This window comes from Musca autumnalis, unplaced genomic scaffold (assembly GCF_047663935.1).
Source record: "Musca autumnalis isolate F117 unplaced genomic scaffold, ASM4766393v1 scaffold_4, whole genome shotgun sequence".
In the NCBI taxonomy this organism is placed as follows: domain Eukaryota; kingdom Metazoa; phylum Arthropoda; class Insecta; order Diptera; family Muscidae; genus Musca; species Musca autumnalis.
The window spans coordinates 61237414-61260665 of NW_027411977.1; the positions used below are offsets into that span (position 1 = coordinate 61237414).

Consider the following 23252-nt stretch of genomic DNA (forward strand, 5'->3'; position numbering starts at 1 on the left):
AACAATTCTTTCCCCTACTACCAATAGAAACTTCGCTAAGAAATGTGATATCAAAACTTTAATTTCCAACTAATTTCTTTGCAAAGTAAACAAATACAGTTAAATTCATCCCAATTGACACATTACAATTGCATGACAGTATTCAGAATTTCCACAGAAAATCCCCAAAAGAAAAACGAATTTGTAAATATGCACACATTGCATGCGCAACCCACTACTTGTTGGCAAATTATTTAATTAAAATTCTTACCCACCAACGCAATTTCAGTGATGTTCAGGATGCACCTTTTGTTGCACTCGCACACACGCAACAATCAATTACAAGCGCATAACAAGCATTAGCACCCCATGATCCCCCAACTCAAAGCAAATCTTTTCAACGCACGAACACACCGCCTCTCATATCCTTTCTCATTTCGTAATGCGGCCCTTGGGAACAATTGTTGTAATAACTCAAATACCATTGTACAACTAGCCAGAATAACCTCCTCCGCAACCAGCAATTTGCCACCCAAATAGGTTATTCTATGCACTTCAAACACAATGGCAAGCCAACAGACCGAATACCCCCGCACACCATCAAAACATACACACGCATGCACTTAGCTATAACTTGTGTTGTTCTATGAAATTTACATTGCACGTGGGTGTGTGGGTTTGTGCAACAAGTTTTCCTAAATAGTCGCTTTTTTCTCGTTGCAGTTTCCTTCATGTTTTTGTGTTCGTGGGTTTCTTTTCTTTTGATGCATTTTCGAAATCACTTGACACTGTGGGGGGATAAATAAATATTTTCTCCTTGTTGTTGTAACAATTATGCATGTTGCCGTATGCGTTACCAATTTTGTATAATTTTGTCTGTCAATAGGTTTTTAAGATGCAAATCACATTTAACCTTTAGTTGTGTGTTCTTTAGAATAGTTTTAAGGGTTATTGATTTGTTAATTTAATAAAGAGAAATTAAAATAAATTATTCATTGACGAACAAATTTTAAAGTTTACGAGGGGCACTAAAATTATTTCTTTCCGTCATTTGACATTTTTTTGAATATACGGCCTTGAGTTGGGTTGTTTACAGTGACTTGGAAAAATCACTTTGCAAAAAAATGGAATTTATTTGTGAACATTTTCGTCCGATAATTTTTCACAACTTTCAACGTGGATATATCTAAATCCGAACCGATCTCGATATAATTTGGCACATTTATTTCTATACCGAATTTAGTCACACAATCCAAATTTCATCGAAATCGAACATATACATATAACGTGTTTGGTGAAGTAAATACGTGAAATCGGCCGAAAATATATATGGGAGCTATATCCAAATCTCAACCGACTCCGATATAATTTGGCACATTTATTTCTAGATCGAATTCAGTCACAAATTTAATCAAAATTTTGATTTTATATAGCGTGTTTTGCGCATCAACATATATATGGGAGTTATATCGAAATCTGAACCGATTTCGATTTAATGGGGGCATTTATTTCCTTACAGAATTCAGTCAGACGTTCCAAATTTCATCGAAATCGGGCATATATAGCGTGTTTAGTGCAGCAAACTTCTTTTCACAACGGATTTCAATTGATATATTTTCCTCTTAAAGGGGTGAATAATATCTTTCGAATAATCTATTACTTTTTCAAGTCGGTTAATAAAAAACAACCCCCTCTAAAGTTGACGAACCCCGCAAACGTTTTAAGGACCATGTTCTGCGAATCTGCACCTGGAATGTTCGCACTCTCTATAGAGAAGGTGCAGTCTTCGCATTGGCAGACGTACTTGAAAAGTACAAGGCCGATATTACTGCCATACAGGAAATACGATGGATTGGGAAAGGCGTCACAACAACACCTAAAGGTGACGCACTGTATTATAGCTGCCATGACGTAAATCATGAGTTTGGTTGCGGATTTGTAGTTAGTCGGAGACTAAAACATCTGGTATCCAGCTTCACTCCAGTGAATGAAAGACTTGCTGCAATTCGAATAAAAGCTAAATTCTTCAACATCAGCTTTATTTGCGCTCATGCTCCCACTGAAGAAAAGGACGAACAGACCAAAGATATATTTTACGAGCGCTTAGAAGAAACATATGACCGTTGCCCTGCCCATGACATTAAAATCATTCTAGGCGATTTTAATGCCAAAATTGGAAAGGAGAATATCTTTGGCCCAACAGTCGGGAAATTCAGCCTCCACAGTGAAACATCTGACAAGGGTATGAGGCTGATAGACTTTGCAGCTGCAAAAAACATGGTAGTTAGCAGTACCAGATTTAATCATCTCGATGTTCATAAGGGCACCTGGCTGTCTCCAGATCAGAAAACAAGAAATCAAATTGATCATGTTGTGATAGATGGAAGACATTCATCGAGCGTGTTGGATGTACGATCGTTCCGAGGGGCAAAACTTGATTCGGACCACTACCTTGTTGCAGCAAAGGTACGCACCCGCTTAAACATAGCAAACAAAGTACGAACAGACACAACACGAAAGTTAGGCATCGGTAAGCTGCAATCACAACAGATAGCCACAGCATATTCCACTCAACTAGCCCAATTGCTTAATCAAAGCACTCCTCATCCCGATAAGATATCAGCGCAATGGCAAAGCATTGCCCACTCCATGCAAACAGCCGCAAAATCCATACTTGGATACCAGAGGCCTCCACCAAGGAATCCATGGTATGATCAGGAGTGTCGTGCTGCCACCGAAGAGAAAAATGCGGCATATAGGGCTACTTTACAATCCGTAGCAACGCGTAGCGCACGAGAGAGATACAGGGAGAAAAGCAGAGAGGAGAAACGTCTTTTCCGCAGGAAAAAGAGAGAGATGGAAAAGCTGTACAGGAGCCAGAATGAAGTCCGAAAATTCTACCAAAGAGTCAAACAAACTGATGGCTTTGGTACAGGCACATCCTCCTGTAGAGACCAGCAAGGTAATTTGGTATCTAATACAGGTAGTGTACTCAGGATATGGAAAGAACATTTTTCAAAACTGTTGGTATCCAATAGCAGCGAAGACGACGTAGATACCACAGTCCCAATCCCAGAAGATGGTATTGAATGTATTCCCAGCCAAGATGAGGTAAAGACAGCAATAAATCGGCTGAAGAATAATAAGGCAGCAGGAGCCGATGGCTTACCAGCCGAGCTGTTCAAAACCGGAGGCGACACGCTGATAAGGTGTATTTATCAGCTAGTTAGCACCATCTGGCAGGAAGAACGAGTACCCGACGATTGGAACCTGAGTATCCTGTGCCCCGTCCACAAGAAGGGAGATAAGACTGTATGCTCTAACTATAGGGGCATAATTCTACTCCCTATTGCCTACAAGATCGAGTCAGGGATATTGTGCGAAGGACTAAAGCCAATGGTCATCGAGATAATTGGACCATACCAATGCGGCTTTAGACCTGACAAGTCCACCATTGACCAGATATTTACCCTGCGGCAAATCCTGGAGAAGACCCAAGAGATGCAGATCGACACCTACCACCTTTTTGTCGATTATAAAGCAGCCTTCGACAGCCCGCTGCGTTCAAAGGTATTCCAAGCCATGTCTGAATTTGGTATCCCCGCAAAGCTCATCCGGCTTTGCAAAATGACTTTAACTGACACGAGGTCCTCAGTTAAAATAGGAAAGAACCTCTCCGAAGAGTTTGGTACCAAAAGAGGTTTCAGACAAGGAGACAGCCTTTCGTGTGATCTCTTTAACATCCTGCTGGAAAAGGTTATACGAGAGGCAAACGTCAAAAGAACTGGCACAATCTACACCAATAGTCACATGTTACTTGCTTATGCTGATACCTTTATGAAGGTCGAAGGAGAATCTGTTAAAGTGGGTCTGGCGGTAAACGGTGAAAAGAGCAAGTTGATGGTGTCGACGCGCAATGCGTCCATTGAGCTCGGACCGACTGTGGAAGTTGGTTCCTATAATATTGAGGTAGTAAAAGACTTCGTCTACCTCGGCACCTCCGTAAACACAACAAACGACATCAGTTGTGAAATAAAAAGAAGAATTGTATTGGCCAACAGATGATACTTTGGTTTAAGTAAGCAGTTTAAAAACAAACAAAATCTCGTCAAACAGAAATAACGCTCTACAGAACACTGATACTACCCGTGCTGATGTATGGCTCCGAAGCCTGGGTACTTGCGCAAGCAGACATGGCAGTGATTGGTGTGTTTGAGAGAAAAATTCTTCGAAAGATCTACGGAGCAATCTGCGTTGACGGTGAATATCGACTTCGCATGAACCACGAGCTGTACCTGCTGTACAACGACATCAATATTGTTAAACGTATCGAGATGTAGCGATTGCGTTGACTAGGCCATATCATAAGAATGAGCGATGATGACCCCGCTAAAAAGGTGTATAAACACGGACCGCTTGGCGGTGCACGCAGAATTGGCAGGCCAAGAAATAGATGGCGCAAACAAGTGGATGATGAGATGTAAAGGCGCGGTATTCCAGAAAGCGAAGCAACACATAGAGAGAATTAGAGATCTTTTCTTAGTTCGGCCTATAGAACAAATGTTCTGTAATGGGCCAGCTAAGTAAGTAAGTAAGTAAGTTAATAAATGGTTATGTATGGTTGTTGATTTATTCTCATATTCGAAAGATATTATTTAACCCTTTAAGGAAAAAGGATCAATAGAAATCCGTTGTGAAAAAAGAAGTCATGCCCGTTCGTCGAATATGCATTTGCATATGTATGTAAATCTAGTTATTACAAATTGAAGTACATAAAACTAAACCCTTAATTTTTGTTAATATTACGCAAGTATGCGTAAGGCAGTATTCTTAAAGTGGATAGGAAGAACCCAAAATGTTTTTTTTTTTTATATTTCAAATCCCTGGTTTAAAAAACTAAAAAACTTTAAACTACTTTATGGCTTAATTTTTCTTATCTGTGTGGAATATAAGTATCCAGTGTTGTTGGCACTAGTAAACCCAGAGACACGCTCCATTCAAACTAAATGCTGCGCTTAATTGGCTTTATTCAAAATAAACTTCAGGCAGTTGCTAAAAATGAATGTGTCGCTAAGTTTTAAATAAAAATGTTTATTTGAGCTATTAATTGGGATTGTTTAGAAAAAGGAGAGAGATAGATTGAAAAGTGAAATCGCATTATTAAAAACGATGATTCAAATGTTTATATAAAATAATTCAATATATCGCTCATTTACTCAAAGAGTGTCACATATCAAAAAATCAAATTTGGAGAAGAACGCGTTTTATGTTGCCGATTGGAATTTGACTTCCCAACTTAAAAAGATTGTTACACAAAACATAAAATAACTACATGGACCATATTTTGTAAATGGTTAGCTCAACCATATATCAGTGCTACCTTTCTGTGTAAGATGAAGCCAAACTCCTAGTAAATGAGCAGGAACTCGTTGAATTTTATAGATATAAAAATAATAATTGTTCCACAAACATCCCTGAAGGGACAAGGGATACTTCTCTCATATCAACGAATGCACCCCGATTCATATTAGTTCAATGATATGGGACCTACTGTTTATCGCCGAGTCCGAACGGCGTGTCTTAAGACACCAGTTTGTAGAGAAGTTTCACATGGCCAACATTACTGAGGGATATTTTTGAAAAATGTTTGATGTTGCCTGGCCGGGCAAACGAACCCACGACCATCAGCGTGCAAGGCGGGCGTGCATACCATTGCAACACGGTGGCACCCAAAGATATAGATAGATAGAGTTTTAGAGATATGTATATGCATGAACATTTGACACAACATAAAGTAGTACCCGGTGCTCTTGAACCAACTTTAAATAAAAGGAGCTTACACCTGGGAAGTGTTTGATGATTCTGAAAGTATAATGTTCATAGATAATGTACGGTGCGTATTAACTAACTTTAAATAAAATCTGCTTGCACCTGGGAAGTTTTTGCTGATTGCGGAATCGATGGAGGGTTTTTTAAATAAATCGCGGTAAAAGTTCACATTTTTTAGGTTTTCGCGATTTTACTTGGAAGCCACATGTTCTATCGAAATTAGGCTGGTTGTAGCTATTAAAATTCTGTAGAGAATTGACCGTTACGATTTGTTCCTAAGTTGTACCATTTTTGACATACATATACAAGTTCAGGTCAAATTTTTAGGTTTTTTTAGGTTTTCACGATTTGATTATGATTAGAGAAAATCTTCGCAATTTGACTTGGAAACCACAAGTCTTATTGAAATGGGGCTGAAGAAAATGTTGTAGCTATGAAAATTCACTAGACGATTGACCTTTACGATGTGTTCCTAGGTTGTAACATTTTTTTGGTTTTCACGATTTGATTAGGATTAGAGAAAATCTAATAGCTGTAAAAGTTCTCTACAAGATTTTGGCCGTGATTTAGTTAGAAACCGCTCCGTCGATTTTTTTTATTTATCTAACATTGTAGTTTCAGAATCCGCAAAACCTTCCCAGGTGTAAGCTCCTTTCATTTAATATTGGTTCAAGAGAAAAATAGAAAAAACAACTTATGGATTTAGGGGGGTTTTCAAAATTTTATATGAATAGGATTAAAACTCAAAAATTTGCGGGGATATCGATAGATAGGGCTTTTTATCACACTATCCTACGAAAAACATAATATCGCTGTAAACAGGGCCACTAGAAAAACCTTCGGTAAAAATGTCCAAAGGATCCTCGAACAGACCTTTAACCACACAAAAATGTTGAACATTTGTGTCGGTGGTACCACAAGAATTGGACATATATGGCCCAAATTTAAACATAAATTAAGTTTCGACAATATTTAAAGATTCAAAGTTTCGACCAAATCGGTTGCTACGTCTATGAGAAATCGCGCGTACTATTTTAGCGAATATTTTCGAACTTTTGTGGGGGAGGTACCGGAAGGAGTGGACCTATAAGAACCACCTTCGAAATTCATCTAATATTCGAAGAAATATTACAATATCCAAAGTGTGGACGAACGCAGTATTCGGTTTGAGTGCTCCAGCCACTACATATGGAGCCATAGGAGTTTTTTTTACAACTTTCGGGCTGGTTTCTAAAGAAGTATGGATTTGTCCCTGAAAAAGCTTTTACTGCCGTAATTGAGACAGTGAATGCAAGGTGCTTCAACAAAAACCCAAGTGATTCGAGAGCAGGTCTTAAAGTGAATTGATCCAAAATTTTGTGTAGGAGGTACCCGAAGGGGAGGACAAATAAGTCCATATTCGAACCTAATCTATATCTGGTAGATATTTTAGAATGTGCAAAGTATGGACCAAATCGGTTACTCCCTTTAAGAGATATCGTGCGCACAAATTTTCCGAACTTTTGTGGGGGAGGTACCGGAAGGAGTGGACCAATATAACCCATTTTCGAAATTAAACTAAGTTTGTACAAAATATTACGAAAGCCAAATTTTGGACGAATCGGTTGATCCGTTCGAGAGTTATCGTGCGCTCCAGCCAGACATACAGACAGACGGGCTGACATGGCTAAATCAACTCCAAATTGTCTGAAACACATTTCGTGGCTGAAGAGCACGATAACTCTCGAACTAACCGATTTGATCCGAAATTTGCCCTTCCTCATATTTTGTCATACTTTCACTTCGTAGATAGGCAATACCGGACGACAACTTCCGGTACTTCCCCCGAATATTTAAAAATGTCACTTAAATGGTATGCAAGGTATCTCTTGAACAAATTTGGTCCAAACTTTGGATTTCCTAATATTTTGTCAAAATTTAGTTTAACTTCTAAAATGGAGTTGCCTTAGGGTAACTCCTCCACAAAAGTTCAACATTTGTGTCTAAGTGCAGTTTAAGGTCTGTTCGAAGATCCTTTTTAAATGTATACCGATGCTGTTTGTTGTTATCCTGCTTACAGCGGTATTATGTTTTCCGTGGACAAATCAATGCTTACTGGCATACTGGTCCAAACGTTATACAAAAGATATGACTCCCAAAATAAGATCCACTTCCATAATGGATTATGTCGGTACATTCCTTCAAGTACCTCCTTTGCAACACTTTTGAACATTAATCTTAATTCATATTTTCGTCGGCAAAATGTCCAAAATGTCCCACCACTATGTGACACGACATGCTTCGCCTTTGGTAAAGAGGGCTCCTCAGACATTTCGGATGTGGGACGGCTTTGTGGGTTACTACCATAACCAGTCACTTAAGGATATTAACCGAAGAAGGATTTGACCCAGTCTGTTACGCAGAAGACGATATAATACTTCTAAGGGAAAAGAATCCGAAAATACTTTGCAGAAGAGCAGAAACGGTTCTCAAAATTGCATACAACTGTGCCAGACCGATAGGTCTGGACGTTAACGAAAGTGGGAAACTTCGAGGAACCAGTTTCCCTAAATAAGACAATAAATATTTCCCGCTATATACCTAGGAGTACTTCTGGATAGGAAACATAAATGGAAAGACCTTATTCAAAAAAGGGACAATAAGGCCCAAAGATGTTTGTCAACATGGAGTTTTAATCCTAGGATGACATACTGGCTACACAGAGGCGTAATTAGACCAATCCTAACATACGCGTCAGTGGTATGGTGGACAGCTATGGACACAAAATGTAATGTGAAGATATTGCAAAAAGTCCAAAGAACGTGTTGCCTAACAACTAGCGGGACAATGAGGACCACACCCAATAGAAATTCAGGTATGGTATGAGGCAGCCATCGTAGCTACAAGGCAAAAGTCGATGAGCGAGTGGATCGATAGAGACAACGGGTGAATCTATAAACCAAATAGTATCGGACTACTAGTGAAGTAGCTTTGTGTGAAGTTTTTATGCCAGACAGAAACATGTGCATCGATGGAACTCTAGCAAAGATTCCCGCTGGAAGCTGCGGGTTTACGGATGGGGCTGTGCTAGAGGGAAGAACCGGACTGGGTCTAAATATCATGGAACTTGAAACGAAAATCTCACTCCGAATGCCGGATCACAATACGATTCTTCAGGCGGAAATCCGAGCGATAACAGCCAAATACTGCAAACACCCTTACCGACAGCAAAGCAGCCATCATGGCTATAACAAGCAAGACATGGAAATCTAGAACAGTCTTGGAATGCATACAGTATATAAACAACAACTCCCAACATGGCACTGTAAACATTATATGGGTACCAGAGTATATGAGGAAAAGTCAAAATTTTTTAGTTTCCATGAAGCCAAGGTTTGCACTATTTTAATACGCGAACTATTGTAGTTTACCAGTAACTATGACTATTGCTGGATTATTTTAGATGTTTTTGTACAAAGCTCAAAAATTTAGACAAAAAAATTTAATTTACGTGGTAGTTACGACCTCGTAAAGGAAAAAACATAGGTAAAAACACGTTGAAGCTAAACAGGTTTTTTACATTGCTATTCGATTTCTGATTAAACCATTCAAATGACGGACATCTGTCCAAAGTAAAAGTAGGAGAATACAAAATGAAGATTACACTTCTAATGTATCACTTTCCAAAATTTCCACTGCATCCACCTTTTATGGATGCTGACATTTTGACATTTGTATTTTTTATGTAACTGGGACGCGCATTCGGATATTTCGAAAAACCAATTATAGGATTAAAGAACTCGCGATTTCGCATAATCTGATATGTATATTGAGTATGTAGCCCACACAGCAGAAGAGTAATCTACTGCCAAAGGCCAAAATTTAGTGTGATATTTTTTCTAAAAAACCTATTTTTTGGGTACAGTATTTACAATATCGTTTTGAGTGTGCTGGTACCCCGCGATATTTTAGTTTTTCGACGATCCGGATCATATGAATCACAAATCGTAAAAATCCATCTACTAGAACGGCGGAAATGGCTACTGCAAAAATTGAAAAATTTGCGAAAAATGTTTTTCAAAATATCGCTGACTAATTCGCGCTTTATGTGGATCGTTTCCATTTCAATGAAGAAAGTGAATCATCACTCGCGTTTGTGCGAAAACAGCGGTTTGAAAAATTTAGTGGCGTGGGAGCTGTATCCGATTTATCCAAAAAATACTGTGTGATGCTACATCCACGGTTCTTGATGGATTTTATTGAGATATGTTTAGATCGATGTATTTTTTCACGGTTGATAGTGAAATCGGATGCGCATAAAAAGTGTATGCACTTTGTGCAAAATATAAGCGTTATACAGTTTGTTGCACTCTAAACTGCAGACGATGCTACATCTTAGCGGCCAAAGTAAATCCTGGAAAATGTGTACAAATTAAAAGAGAAGAATTCGCTGTATTGGTAAACCGCATGCGCATCAAGTGATTTTGAGGATTTCGCGATTTACACGCATTTCAAAATGAACATTACCCGATACAATTTTATTTCAAGAGTATACCCCATTTAAAGGAACCCAACATTTATTTGAAAGATATTCATATCTTCTGCTAGATGTTAGCGTGTTTTCGAGAAGTGATTAGAATAAAAAATGTGATTAATTGCGTGAAATTTAACTAAAATAGAAGAAAAACTCCGACCTATTTTTCTTACATTTTGTTCAACTAACTCACAAAATAAATTTTAATAAATATTTTCTCTTACAAAAATTTTATAAATTTCCTCAATATATTTTTTTGTTTTCGCTATAATATGAAAACCACTAAACGGATTTGTATAGTTTTGGTTTCATTTGAATCTTCGCGATGTATAGATTACGTACATATTTTTTATATATTTTTCAGAGGCATAATCAGGTTGAATTTTATTTAAACAAGTTGCAAACTACCAATTGTTTGGAATTCTTTCCTAATTTCCGCGAAAATGCACAACTTTTTCACTAAATTTATGGGACCTCAGTAAACATATAGTATGTAGGGAGCCCCTAATTAAGAGAGTTTCTCAATATAATGATTAGAGTCTTTTAAAGATTTTTTTCTTTTTATCAGGATTGAGACCGCCATAACTTTTGCGCGCAACAACCAAAATTAGTATCACGAACAGATTTAAGAATGGCATCATTTTTCCCAATCTATGTACCAAAAATCTTTCATGTAGCTTAAAAATTTTTTTTAATTTTTTTTTTTATGGAAAACTAAAAAATTTTGTCTTTTCTTCATATAGGGATTAGGGGTAACGAAATTGCAAACTCCGATGCGTATAGAGCTTAAGGCATGGGCAAAAGAAGCACATATATCAACCTGGACTAGAGAAGAGAAGGAAACAAGTAAAAAAAGTGTCAGTCCGCTTTGCCGACAGAGATATACCCTCAGCCAATGTGAAGTGAAACTTTCATCTACGGGCAGATCGAATGTATTTAGGGTCCCTTCAGAATTTTGTGGCCCTTTTTGAACATTTGAACTTGCCAACAAAAATGTGGATTAGGAATTAACTGCACTTAGACACAAATGTTGAATTTTGTGGGGGAGGTACCTCTAGGGTATGGCGATATGCGCCATTTTAGAAGTTAAACTAAATTTTGACAAAATATTAGGAGAACCAAAGTTTGGATAAAATTGGTTGACCAATTCAAGTGATATCGTCCTGGCATTTAATGACATTTTATTGCGGAAGAAGTACCGAAAGTTGTGGTCCGGTATTGCCCCCTGAAACTAAGTTTGGATAAAATATGACGAAGAGCAAATGTGAACCAAATCGGTTGAAAAGTTCGAGAGTTATTGTGGCATAGGGTTTTTGTACACCTTTCGGTCTGTTTTCCCAAGAAATATGGACTTGCCCCTGAAATAACTTTTACCGTCGTTATGGAGGTAGCGAATGCAAATTGCTTCAACAAAAATCAAAGTGATTCGAGACCTGTATAAAGTGAACTTATCTGAAATTTTGTGTGGGAGGTACCCGAAGGAGTGGACAAATATAGTCCATATTTGAACCTGATCTATGTCTGGTAGATATAATAGGATGTGCAGAATATGGATCACATCGGTCACTCCCTTCAAGGGTTATCGTGCCCACAATTTGTGCGAACATTTTTGAATTTTTGTGAGGGAGGTACCTGAAGGAGTGGACCGATATGGCATATCTTCAAACTTAAACTATGTTTGGACAAAATATTACGAAGGCCAATTTTTGGACCGAATTAGCAGATCCGTTCGAGATTTATCTTGCGTTCCAACCACTACACACGGTGTCACCCAGACGAGAACAACATAAAGAGACTACTTTTACTAAGTAAAAAAGACATCAGTAGATTGACAGGCATCTTTACAGGACACCTGGGGCTACAAACGCATCTGCAGAAAGTAGGTTGTACAGAAAATAGTGAATGCAGAGCATGCGGAGAGGACGACGAAACGGTGGAACACTACCTCTGTCATTGTCATCTGGTGATCCTGCGTCACCCCTCTTTTCAACCTAACTTAACAACACCTAATGCAATATTTTTCTTTGGATATAATTTTCACTGATAATTTTCATTGATCGCAAAAATCCACTCAAACGCCGGAAACGGCTAACTTTAAAACCGAAAGATTTGCGAAAAATGTTTTTGTTTCCACTTCAATTACGAATCTGACACAGTATTCGCGCTTTTCCGGAAAAACCGTTTTGAAAAATGTATCGAAATGAGAGCTATAACGGATTTATCACAAATATATGTTGCGAAAGTACATCCATGGTTCTTGATGGAGATGGGTATATAAATGCGTTTATATCAATATAGTTTTTCATGGTTGATCAATGCTCATAAAAAATTGATGTTTTTGTCATACAGTTTTTTGAACATTGAACTACAGACAGTGCTACATCTTAGCCAACATAGTAAATTTTGACAAATATATACAAATGAAAAGAGTTTGTTCTATTGGTAAACCCCATGTGCATCCAGCGATTTTGAGGATTGCGCGATTTTGCCGCGTGGTATGGCGGTATACACAGAGCGGATAGATAAATATTCCTTTGGAATGAGCAAGTGATTAACGATATTAATAAGTGATATTCGAAATTGGGAGAGTAAAGCAAGGCATCGGGAGGGATGGGCTTATGTGGCAAATTTTCTGTATCGGACCACTTAAGTATATAAGTAAGCATTCTTAAACAAATGTTTAGCTCACAAAATAAGGTAAAGTTTAATGTAAAATAGATTTAAAGTTTTAGCAAAATTCGTCTATACAATTTAATGTTATTTTGACATTTCAGCTTCCCAGCGGGAATAATTTAATAACAAACAATTTTTCCGCAATACTCATGACCATCTGTGATGTGGAGTTTGCTTAGATATTATTTTGCGGAAAAATGGCTAAACAAATGTTACACTCAGATGGCACAAATGGTTGTGATTTATGATGGAAATAGAAAAAGCAACAACAATAACAACAGCAGCAATAACTAGTTGTTGGATTTTTTCTAGCCATAAATGTCATTGAACGAAAAATATTATTCCTCTTCTTACTCTCCCACTTTAACACCTTCTTTGACAAAACAAATAAAAACAAGAAATATTTTTATATATGAAAACTTCGATAGAGAAAAGAATTCTAAATAAACATAGAATAAGAAACAAAAAACAAACATTCATAAAGATTTATTGAAATGAAGCTAGGCGGTGGAGGAAAGAAAATTGCCCATAAAAACTTGTCATATTACAGATGAACAAACGAAGTAGGCTCATAGTTATGCTAAAGAAGAACCAAAATAATTCATTTCAACATTTTTTATTTCGATGCCTTAATAATGTTGTATAACATATGATTTGAACATATCATTAGTAGTTTTATTAGTACCTACCACACTAACCTTAATATTATTTCCTTATTAAATTGTTATATAAAATATAAATGTGAATTTATGTTTATTTGTTAACTAATCGATTTTCTTTCTTTCTTTCATTCTTGTCTTTCTTATTTCCTAACCATGAATGTTGCTGTGATGCTGTGTGTGTGTGCGTACATAAGTAAATGGAGACATGAATCATCAGGCATCAACGTGTGGCAAAATCCTGATATTTCTATCGGTGTGTCTGGTCATTTTGACACTACCCTTCAGTTTGTTTGTATGTTTTAAGGTAAATATTGCAACAATTATAAACAATTTTATTTCAACTATTATTTTTATAGTCTTTGAAGATTCAAAGACACCAACAAATGTCGAATGTTTTTTTTTTGTGCTTTAAAATGCGAAATATGCTTAGCTTGAAGGAGTCTGAGAAGGAGGAAACACATTATCGCAATTAAATTTATATTTATTAAATTAAATTTTAAATAAAACAACTTTATACCATCTAATAAAAAAACATATTTTTCTGCGCTAAGGAAAACCGAAATTCGATCATCCAAAGTGGAATTCGATTTTTAGACTATTCTAGGGAAAATGTCTACTAACCGAAAGTCGGTTTATAAAAATGAACATTTTATTATTATTTATATTTATACCCTTAGCATTTATGCTAACGAGGGTATATACACCTTCATATGGGCAAAATGTGCCTCATCGAAATAGCGGTTTTAGACCACAAGTATGTTTGGACGAAATGTGTTTCAGACAATTTGGAGTCGATTGAGCAATGTCCGTCCGTCTGTCTGTCTGGCTGGAGCGCACTATAACTCTCGAAAGGAGGCACCGATTCGGCTCAAATTTTGGCTTTCGTAATATTTTGCCCAAACTTAGTTTAAGTTCGAAGATGGGCTATATCGGTCCACTCCTTCTGGTACCTCCCCCACAAAAGTTCGAAAATGTTCGGAAAATTTATGCGAACGATAACTCTTGAAGGGAGTAACCGATTTGGTCCATACTTTGCCCATCGTGAAATGTGTACCAGACTTAAATAAGGTTTCAGTATTGACTCAATCCGTCCATCCCTTCGGATACCTCCCACACTAAATTTCGGAAAAGTTCAGTTTAGGGCCATCTCTCGGATCGCTTTGATTTTTGTTGTAGCAACTTTCATTCACAGCCCCCATACGAATGCACAAGTTTCATCAGGGGCAAGTCCATACTTCCTGAGAAAATAGCCTGAAAGTTGCAAAAAAAATCCCCTATGACACCGTGCGAGGTGGTAGGAGCGCAAGATAACTCTAGAACGGATCTGCCGATTCGGTCCAACATTTGGCCTTAGTAAAGTTTTGTCCAAACATAGGTTAAGTTCGAAGATAAGCCATATCGGTTCACTCCTTCAGGTTCCTCCCCCACAAAACTTCAAAAATGTTCGGAAAAATTGTTCGTGCGGTAACTCTTGAAGGGAGTGGCCGAATTGGTGCATACTTTACACATCCTAATATATTTACCAGATATAGATCAGGTTCAAATATGGACTATATTTGTCCACTCCATCCGGTACCTCCCACACAAAATTTCGGATAAGTTCACTTTAAGACCTGATATCGAATCACTTTGATTTTTGTTGAAGCAACTTGCATTCGCTGCCTCAATTACGATGGTAAAAGTTTTTTCAGGGGCAATTCCATACTTTTTGAGCAAACAGCCCGAATGGTGGAAAACCCCCTAAGGCAACATATGTAGTGGCTGGAGATCCACTTCCACAATGGTCAATGTCGATTCATTCCTTTAAGTATCTCCTCCGCAAAACTTTTGCTCTTTAATCCTAATCAACATTTTTGTCGGTTTATACGCCGAAAATTTTTAAAACCCCTTATATACATAATGAGGGTATATCTCTGTCGGCCAAGCCGTCTGATACTTTTTTACTTGTTATTCAATTTATTTATTTAATTATACTGTGAACACAAATTTTGGGGCAGAGATAATTCCTTTTGGAGATGAAAGCCCTTGGTGATCCGCCATGAGTCGAACTTCCGCCTTATGTCGTGATGAAGTTTTTGCTAGAGACCCTGTTAGCCATCAGGAATTGGGGTTATATCTTTGTTCACTGTTTCTTTAGCTTATTTTTGACACGATATGTCTGCAGTCAAATCAAATGAGGATTATTTTCGTAGAGCACTTCGACCTTCTAACTCGCTTCTTTCAATGTCCTTTTCGTCCTTTATTTTAAGAGCCGCTATAAAAGTACCACATGGTGACGTTTTTCGGCTTCGAAATGTTCTGGAAAAATGTCGCTCAGAAAATTTTAGGTACGGCTCTCATTGACAACTAATCGATTTTGTCGCGTTTGCGTGGTCCTTTTTGGGCATTTACCCTGTTTTTGTTGAGAAAAATACTATATTTTGTTTTTGGTATATTCGTTACAGAACAAACAGGGGTAAATGTAAAAAATGACTATGAAACCGATACAACATCAATCAGTTGTAAATGAGAGCCGTACCTAAAATTTTCTGAGCGACATTTTTGCAGAACGTTTCGAAGCTGAAAAACGTCACCTTGTGGCACTTTTATAAGGGCTCTTAAAATAAAGGACGAAAAAGACATTGAAGGAAGCGAGTTAGAGGTCGAAGTGCTCTACGAAAATAATCCTCATTCGATTTGACTGAAGACATGTCATCTCAAAAATAAGCTAAAGAAACAATGAACAAAGATATAACGCTACTTCGTGATGGCTTACAGGGTCTCTAGCAAAAACTTCATCACGCCATAACGCGGAAGTTCGACTCACGGCGGATCTGTCTTTCGGGGTTCTTAATATACTCACCAAGGCCTTTCTTCCCCAAAAGGAATTTTCCGTGCCCCAGACTTTCACTTCCATTTTGTTGCAGAGTGTTATTTATTTATTTGATAGAATGGAATATTACACAATATTTCTTTCTTTTTAATATGGCAAAGTCCAGGACTTATCTTGATCCCCCTTTCATCTCAAGTGGACACTGACAAGTTCGTGTTGTCACCTGGCGAGGTAACACGTGCCGCCCGTTCACTTATAAGAACGTTAGAAACTTCTGTTGGGCGCTGGGCTAGTAACACATCCCTCCAAAAGCAACATATTTGAAACAAGCTAGAAAAGGCTATATTCGGTACGGGGCCGACTATGTGATACCCTACACCACTAACCCTGTGTATAAACTTTTTATTCGAAAACATTTCTTTTAGGGAGATACTAAAGTTTTCACCTATCTGGCTTTTATACCAAATGACTTAAGACGAACTGAACTAAAATAATTAGTATTTAATTTTATATTTGACTACTTTGACATCTACTTGTCCGACCAGTTGTGTGATTGCAGAAAAACTGGAAAAAATGCATGCATTACCGACTATTTCGATATCTCTGTTGTTTGGCCACCTACGCCAACCTAATTTGCATCATTGTAAAGATGAGATTTTCCACTTTCATAGCCAGGTTTTGCTCTTGGAAAGTCCCCAATCAAAGCTGTGGAATTTTTTGTCAGGTTTTGTTTTTGGTATACCCTTTACCGAAACTGTGATATTTGCTTTGGAATAAAACGTTGACTTTTCTCCAAAAGTTTTTTGCCCATTCCGACCCCTATATATTATCCGACCATCACCAAAATCAATACGCTTCTTCCCCTCCGGAATCCCCATCGACACCCAAAATATGGTGACGACCCGATCAAAATTGTGACCTGTAGCGTGATTATATGGTTTAGATGGACAGACGGACGGACGGACACACATAGCCAGATCGACTCAGCCGTCGTGACATCAAAAGAAAAAAAGGCTTGGTCAACGATTTTCGTCACCAGAAGATGTTTTACAGGTGTCTCAATCGGAGTGGAAAAAGTGCTTCAACCACTTGGTTGAGTGCATGAAAAAGTGTATAAGTAATATTGAAACAATATCAATATTTTTGATGGTAAATATTCGCGTTTCCATTTATAAGCCGAAACATAATCGTGCAACCCTCGTACCTTCGTTGGGTGACTATAGTTTTTCTCCACAAGCGTTATATTTATTGTCAACAAATATATGCCATCCAAGCAGAATATTGTTCAAACAATGCTCTTACACATACATTTATGTATGTTTGAAAAGCTTTCATGACAAGTGTTCAATATACATAAATATGGTATGTACATTCGGTTAATACAAATAAATTAGGGTGTATCCAAAATTAATTTTGGTCAATAAAATATGGACTTAAAAATAAAATAACTACAATTATTGAAATGCAGTTATGATGTAATTTTTTTTCTTTTTATTTATTAAAAAATATTCTTCTAATTATTCGTTCCACCCTGATATCGATAACAGTACCACCTTGTTTAAATTTGTGAATACACCAATCATGTACATATAAACATACAAACATTCGTGTATTTCCAAATACATAAGTATGTATATATGGACTCAGGTGGTTATGTGGTATACCCCCGAGTATATTTGAACAATATTCTGGGTAAATAAAAATTGTTACTCTTTTGTCCTTTCTCTTGTCTCCAACTTTCAGGTGGTGCAGGAATATGAACGTGCCGTTATCTTTCGTTTAGGACGTCTGATGCAGGGTGGTGCCAAAGGCCCAGGTATGTACTGTACTTGTTTCTTCTTGCATATTTAAACGTGTGTTTGTATATGTCATTTAATTGATATGGAGTAATAAGATTTTATGGATTTAAAAGCTTACAAATTAAATCTTAATAATTTCATTTATGCATCTGTCTGTCTGCTTTTTCTATTTAGGAATATTTTTCATACTGCCCTGTATAGACTCATATGCCAGAGTGGATTTACGTACAAGGACATATGATGTACCGCCACAGGAGGTAAGTGCACACAACAAATGCACATAATATTGCATATTATTTGGCAACAATAGTTCACAGTATCATGGGATGATAGTTAATGAAATTAAGTAGATTTTATAGCGCTTTAAAAAGATGCAATTAGCAAGGCATTTTTAACGCTTTCAAGTTCATCACTTTGATGAAGAGTAATATCAATTTACTGAGTTTCAGTATATGAAAAAGGTTATTGATTTTTTTATAAAAAAGTTATTTGTTTTTTAATTTAAAAACAACATAAAGGCATATTGATTTTAAAGATTAGCTTTTAACAGTTTGCATCCAAGTGGTAATTGCCACATCTGAAAACATTTAAACAGTGTCATTGAGCAAACGTTGATAAAATTCCGTTGATTTTAAAAACATGAAAGACACCAAGTTAAAAGGGATCAGTCGATGTGGTGGACGAAGAGATCCATATTTTTAAAAATAAATATAATTTTCGTGGCTGTTAAAAGACACTTTTGGAAAATTCCAGCGTAAACTCTTAGGCGTTTGTGCGTATATATCATACACCTTCGAGGTTAATCACCAATACCTGCGGTGACCAACCGTACTATATTATATAGTACTCTAATTTAGGTGTCCGTACTCTATCTGTATGCCCTCCACCATAATATGGAGGGTATAAGTAAATGTGTCATTCCGTTTTTATACCCTCAGCATTTATGCTAACGAGTGTATATGGCGAAAACCAAAAATGTTTTACAATCGATGAATCCGAGTTTAACCCATTCAGAATTCGCGAACTGTTAACATATTCTATATAGTATGATTGAAATTCTTTAAAATGAAGTGTTTTAGGAGGAATCCCATAAGGTCGACTATTAAAATTAATTTACGTGGAAGCTGTGTTGGCATCAATGTAGAAAAATAGGTAAAAATGGTTTGAAGCCAACAAGTTTTTTATGGTCCCCTCTGATTTCTGGCTTAACCTTACATTTTATAGACATATCGTCGGTGTCATGCTTAAGTGTTCCATGCGCCATTTTTGACTTTTTGAGATACGGGTGGTTTCTAGGGTTTTCGCGTATGCTCTTTCTGATTTTTTGGTCGGCATCTTCCTATCTACTCCAGTTTCCGAGATATCCACGTTTCGGACCGAAAGTTTAAGTTCTTTTCAGGTATGAAATTAATATTTTAATAACTTACAAATTTAAAAATACATTTCAAAAATCAGAACTTTAATTTTTGATTTAGAAGCTTTCAATTTATTGCGACGAAGATGGGAAATTTTTTTTTTCACTTTGTTCCATGTGATATACAATATTTTGCATTTGTGTCATAAGTGTGGATATGGAACAAATCGACAAAAATTCTATTTTTAAAAATGTCTCTATAACTTTTATATTCCAACAGATATTACTCTAATTTTTTGCAAATACATTATATATGCCTTTATCAATAATTCAAGTAATAAATATTTTCTTCAGTCAGCTCCACGCAGATGTGACGCAAACTTTAAAATGCGATTATCTCAAAACAGTTAAATGGCGTATGGAACACTTAAGCATGACACCGACGATATGCCCAAAGAAAGACTCAAAGAATACTTCATGGGCAGTATGATACTAGTGTATCATTTTTCGATACATCCACTGCATCCACCTAAAATTGATGCTGACATTTTGAAGCCGGAATTTCGGGGTTTTTTGATTTTTTTAATAATTCGGACGCGCAACAAGATAATATTCAAAACTCATAATAGGATTATAGAACTCGTGATTTTACGTCGTTAAAATGCATATCTCATGAGTGTGCTCCTAACAGTCTAAAGGCCAATATTTGATGCGTGAATTTTTTTAAAAAAAACTATTTTTTGCGTTTTAAATTTACAAGTGCCATTCAATTTCCTTTGTACTCCCCGTGCATTTAGTTTTTTACGCGACGGATCTAATGAGACCTTCCGCGATCGAATCTATCCACTAAAACCGCGGATATAAATACCTTGGAAATACGAAAATCGACAAAAATGTATTTTGACAAATCGGCGTATTAAACCGGCGTATTAAACATTTTTACATAAATGGAATCCTTTATACGCGATTAAAATATGTCCGAAAACTTACTTACTTACTTAGCTGGCCCATTACAGAACATTCGTTCCATAGACCGAACTAAGAAAATATCTCCAATTCTCTCTGTTTCGTGCTTCGCTTTTTGGAATACCGCGCCTTGTCATCTCATCATCCACTTGCTTGCGCCATCTATTCTTTGGCCTGCCAATTCAGCGTGCACCGCCATGTGGCTCGTATTTATACGCCTTTTTAACGGGTTCATCATCGCTCATTCCTATTATATGGCCTAGCCGACGCAATTGCTGCATCTCGATACGTTTAACTATATTGATGTCCTTGTATAGCAGATACAGCTCGTGGTTCATACGACGTCGATATTCACCGTCAACGCAGATAGGTCCGTAGATCTTTCGAAGAATTTTTCTTTCAAACACGTCAAGCGCTGCCTTATCTGCTTGCGCAAGTACCCAGGCTTCGGAACCATACATCAGCACGGGTAGTATCAGTGTTTTGTAAAGCGTTATATTTATTTGACGAGTTGTGCGCTTTGTTTTTAAAGTGCTTACTTAAGCCAAAGTAGCATCTGTCGGCCAATACAATTCTTCTTTTTATTTCACAACTGATGTCGTTTGTTGTGTTTACGGCGGTGCCGACGTATACGAAGTCTTTTACTACCTCAAAATTATAGGAACCAACTTCAACAGTTGGTCCGACCTCCACTTTAGCAGATTCTCCTTCGACCTTCATAAAGGTATCGGTTATCGGTATCATCAGCATAAGCAATAACATGTGGCTATTGGTGTAGATTGTGCCACTTCTCTTGACGTTTGCCTCTCGTATAACCTTTTCTAGCAGGATGTTGAAAAGGTCACACGAAAGGCTGTCTCCTTGCCTGAAACCTCTTTTGGTACAAAACTCCTCGGAGAGGTTCTTTCCTATTTTAACTGAAGATCTTGTGTCAGTTAGAGTCTTTTTACAAAGTCGAATGAGCTTTGCGGGGATACCAAATTCAGACATTGCTTGGAATACCTTTGAACGTAGCGGGATGTCGAATGCTGCTTTATAATCGACAAAAAGTGGTAGGTGTCGATCTGCATCTCTTGGATCTTCTCCAGGATTTGGCGCAGGGTAAATATCTGGTCAATGGTGGACTTGCCAGGTCTAAAGCCGCATTGGTATGGTCCAAATATTTCGTTGACCATGGGCTGTAGTCGTTCGCACAATATCCCTGACACTATCTTGTAGTCGATAGGGAGAAGACTTATGCCCCTGTAGTTGGAGCATAAAGTTTTATCTCCTTTCTTATGGACGGGACACAGGATGCTCAGGTTCCAATCGTCGGGTACGCGTTCTTCCTGCCAGATGGAGCTAACTAGCTGATGCATACACCTTATCAGCGTGTCGCATCCGGTTTTAAACAGCTCGGCTGGTAGGCCATCAGCTCCTGCTGCCTTATTATTCTTCAGCCGGTTTATTGCTGTCTTTACCCCATCTTGGCCGGGTGGTATACATTCAACACCGTCTTCTTGGATTGGATCTGTGGTATCTTCGTCGATTCCGCTACTATTGGATACCAACAGTTTTGAAAAATGTTCTTTCCATATCCTGAGTACACTATCTTTATCAGTTACCAAATTACCTTGCTGGTCTCTACAGGAGGATGTGCCTGTACCAAAGCCATCAGTTTGATGCTTGACTCATTGGTAGAATTTTCGGACTTCAATCTGGCTCCTGTACATCTCGATTTTTTTCACACTCCCGCTTTTCCATTTCTCTCTTTTTCTTGCGGAAAAGACGTGTCTCTTCTCTGCTTTTCTCCCGATAACTCTCTCGTGCGCTACGCGTTGCTACTGATTGTAAAGTAGCTCTATATGCCGCATTTTTCTCTTCGGTAGCAGCACGAAACTCCTGGTCATACCATGAATTCCTTTGTGGAGATTTTGCTGCAGTTTGCGTGGAGTGGGCAATATTTTGCCATTGTGTTGTTGAAGAATTTAGCTTTTATTCGAATTGCAGCAAGTCTTTCATTCACTGGGTTGAAGCTGGATACCAGATATTTTAGTCTCCGACTAACTATGAATCCGCAACCAAACTCATGCTTTATGTCATGGCAGCTATAACACAGTGCGTCACCTTCAGGTGTTGTTGTGACGCCTTTCCCAATCCATCGTATTTCCTGTATGGCAGTAATATCGGCCTTGTACTTCTCAAGTACGTCTGCCAATGCGAAGACTTCACCTTCTCTATAAAGAGTGCGAACATTCCAGGTGCAGATTCGCAGATCATGGTTTTTTAATGTTCTTATGGGTGAACGCGCGGCACATGTTAGCTCACTACCTATAACGGGTGTTAAAGGCAGCCCCCCCGGTGACACCACAGGGAGGTCAGTGTCCACTTGAGATGAAAGAGGGACCAAGATAAATCCTGGGCTTTGCCATGTTAAAACCGGTCAGGACCGTTCCTTGGTATCTTCCATCCCCTACGTCACCCATATGCCCGACAACACCCAACCAAAAATGGTGTAGTGGGCTATCGGCAACCCTGGCGTCGCTTGCACCCGATGTGTTACGACCCTGGCATAAACTTCCGGCCCGCGTACCAAGGCCACCCGATCAGGCCTATTAATGAATGCGCCCTGGGATTGCCGCTGTAGGCGTAAGTGCATGGTCCAAATGGGTCACCACAGCCACAA

At 37.9% G+C, this 23252-nt stretch overlaps 1 protein-coding gene across 4 annotated transcripts in view; it reads left to right on the top strand.

Annotated features, from left to right (window-relative positions):
• The window catches only part of LOC141401102 (band 7 protein AGAP004871), a 149700-nt gene that overhangs the window by 67397 nt on the left and 59051 nt on the right, over nucleotides 1–23252 (top strand). For all 4 annotated transcript variants that reach the window (XM_073980945.1, XM_073980944.1, XM_073980946.1 and 1 more), the window contains 3 exons: nucleotides 13851–13960; nucleotides 18212–18284; nucleotides 18442–18524. In XM_073980945.1, the coding sequence (XP_073837046.1) occupies nucleotides 13851–13960; nucleotides 18212–18284; nucleotides 18442–18524 (266 nt within the window). The remainder of the gene's footprint in view (nucleotides 1–13850; nucleotides 13961–18211; nucleotides 18285–18441; nucleotides 18525–23252) is intronic.